General features: G+C 47.9%; 1 protein-coding gene across 3 annotated transcripts in view; it reads right to left on the reverse strand.

Moving 5' to 3' along the window:
- SHISA5 (shisa family member 5) overlaps nucleotides 1-2,789 on the reverse strand; it is a 29,976-nt gene that overhangs the window by 17,842 nt on the left and 9,345 nt on the right. For all 3 annotated transcript variants that reach the window (XM_017737326.1, XM_008636075.2, XM_017737325.1), the window contains one exon: nucleotides 1,415-1,480. In XM_017737326.1, coding sequence (XP_017592815.1) covers nucleotides 1,415-1,480 — 66 coding nt within the window. The remainder of the gene's footprint in view (nucleotides 1-1,414; nucleotides 1,481-2,789) is intronic.

Here is a 2,789-nt window from a genome sequence, read left to right on the forward strand (position 1 = left end):
GGCCCCGCGCACGTCACGCCGCCCGCACCGCCCCTTAAAGGGGAGCCCCTGCGGCGCTGCCGCGATCCCGATCGCCCAAACCTGCGCAGCGACGGCCGTCAGGCAGCGCTCAGCGTCACTGCGCGCAGCTCGGGCGTCCCCAGCATAAGAAGGACACGGAAGTGTTGGAGCGAGTCCAGGGGAAGCCACGATATTGATAAGAGGGCTGGAGCACCTTCCCTAAAGAGACAGGCTGGGAGAGTTGGGGCTGTTCAGCCTGGAGCAGAGAAGGTTGTGTGGACATCTCACAGCACCTTGCAGGGTCTGAAGGGGCTACAGGGAACCGGAGAGGGACTCTTTGTCAGGAACTGGAGTCACAGGACAGGGAGTAATGGGTACAAATTGAAAGAGGGGAAATTTAGGTTAGATATTAGGAAGAAAGGGTTTTACTGTGAGGGTAGCGACACACTACAACAGCTTGCCCATGGAGGTTGTGGATGCCCCAATCCAATGTTTGAGACCAGGCTGGATGGGCCTTCAGCAAGTGGCAGGTGTCCCTGCCATGGGGGAGGCTGGGAGTACATCATCTTTAAGGTCCGTTCCACCCTTTTTAACATTCTGTGATTAAACCCTGCCCTCCATCATCTTCCACACTCTGAAAAATTGATGCATTTTTACAGCAAGACTCCTGTCATCACCAATGTAGGCTTAAAGGAATTTACTTTTTCCCCAAGACTGAAACAGAAGAAGAAATGTTGATAAAAACTAACTGCAAAAGATGCTAGAACACCAAGGAGATACTTCAAACAAAAGCAGATTTTCTTCCAGAGCCACTTTGGATTTTCTAAGAGTACAAAGCACATACCAATGGGCATAAACTGAAACACGGGATGTGCCACCTCATCATGAGGAAGAACTTCTTTATGTTAAGAATGGCAGAGTACTGCAACAGGCTGCCCAAGGAGTGCATGGGGTCTCCCCTCTGGAGACACTCAAGTCACACCTGGGCACATTCCTGTCTCACCTGCTCCAGGTGACCCTGCCTTGGCAGGGGGGTTGGACTGAATGATCTCCAGAGGTCCCTTCCAACCCCAGCTGTTCTGTGATTCTGTGCTAATGCTTCAACCTCCTGTTCAATACAGATTATTACATACGGAGATTGTTATGGTCTAAATAGCAACATCCAGCCTCTTCCTCATGTCTCTCCTTCTTCCAACATGTACACAGATTTTGAGTGCTCCACATTCTTAACACACAAGTAAGTATTTCTATTTTCACACTCTAGCAGCACAGAATCATGGAATTGTTTAGGCTGGAAAAGACCTTTAAGATCACTGAGTCCAACTGTTAACCCAGCACTGCCAAGTCCACATGTCCTGATCACACAATGAAGAACCTCTAAACAAATCCCATTTTAAAACCTTGTATGGCTTACCTGGGGCCAGAAGAAACATAGAAATCATCAGGGTCCTGAAAAATCTGCAAATCTGAGTCAGAGATCCTGTAACAAGAGAATTCATCTCAAAAAATGGAATTTATTACTTACTCAAGTTACCTACCTAAGTTTCAAGTGCTTATGAAAGGTAATGTAAACTAAAAAGAGATTCTTTTTGTTGTCTGTGGTGCTACAAGTATGCATTTGACGTTTGCCTGACCAGCACCGTTCCAAGGCAGTTTTGCAAAATCCAAAACCAAATAGATCATACATAGATTTGGAGCAGCTGTGGATAAATGCATTTACTGCATTAGCCCTAAGTAACTAAAGTTAGTCAGTGATTAACAACAAAAATTAACAAATTTAGCTTTTTACTAAGCTCACCTTCACCATTAACTAAGCTTAGTTTCACCCAGGTATGCTCTGACACAGACATCCCTGCTTTGGGGAGGAGAGAGGAGCAAGCACAGTAATTTGTCCACAAAATGGGGTCATAGTCTCACCCTCTACACGGAGAAAACCAAGTATCAATTTTATAATGAGGGTTTCTGTTCCCTCCACTCAAACTGAACTAAAGGCAGAACAGAAGTGTGACATTTCAGTGTCACTCCCTCCTCCACCTGGCTAAAGGACATCTATCATCTGATAGTCTTTGCTCCCACACTGCAACTGCACATTATCATGGACTCAAAGGAGTAGATTTGTACTTTGAACAAAGCCTCTTATGCCTGGGCAAGGGGAAGTGATGCTCTAGAGATGTGGATGCTCTTCCGTGCTTCACAGAAACAACATCGAGCTCAGACCAGTGTTTCACCCCAGACATCATTCAGTGGTTAAGCCCTGCCTGAGCCAGGTGTAAGATAAGCAAGTGACTCAGCTCAAGTTTGTGCTCTACCGGCCTCAATGATTCTCCACAGCAAGTCTGGCAATTTTCCACATTATCCACTCTGTGACTACAGTCAGAACTCCACAATAGGTGGTTTTAGAGCGTGTCCTCTCTGCTCCTTTGGGATGCCTTTCACTTGGTGTTGGGGGTTTTTTCCGGGAGTTCCCCTTCTGGCTTTTTTTCCCCCCTGTTGAGGAATTTTCCCCATATATGTTGCCGGGGCAACAAATTGCTGGTACTTGGGGAGGACAAAGGACCTAGCCCCTGAGGGTGTGGTCTAATAGGCTACTGTCTTTCACCTGGGTGTGTGGGCAACTAGTGCTGGGCGTTCAGACGGACAGAGGGGCTGCTGCCATCTCCTCAGCACTGGAGTTTTCTGCTTTTTTTCGGCTGCCTTCCTTCTACCGTAGAAACCCCGGGATTCCCAAGGCCGCCTTTCCCTGCCCCGCTGGGAGCCGGGCTGTGGCCGCCGTGGCCCCGCCATCTCCT

The sequence above is a fragment of the Corvus brachyrhynchos genome, unplaced genomic scaffold, assembly GCF_000691975.1.
Source record: "Corvus brachyrhynchos isolate BGI_N302 unplaced genomic scaffold, ASM69197v1 scaffold266, whole genome shotgun sequence".
Lineage (NCBI taxonomy): Eukaryota > Metazoa > Chordata > Aves > Passeriformes > Corvidae > Corvus > Corvus brachyrhynchos.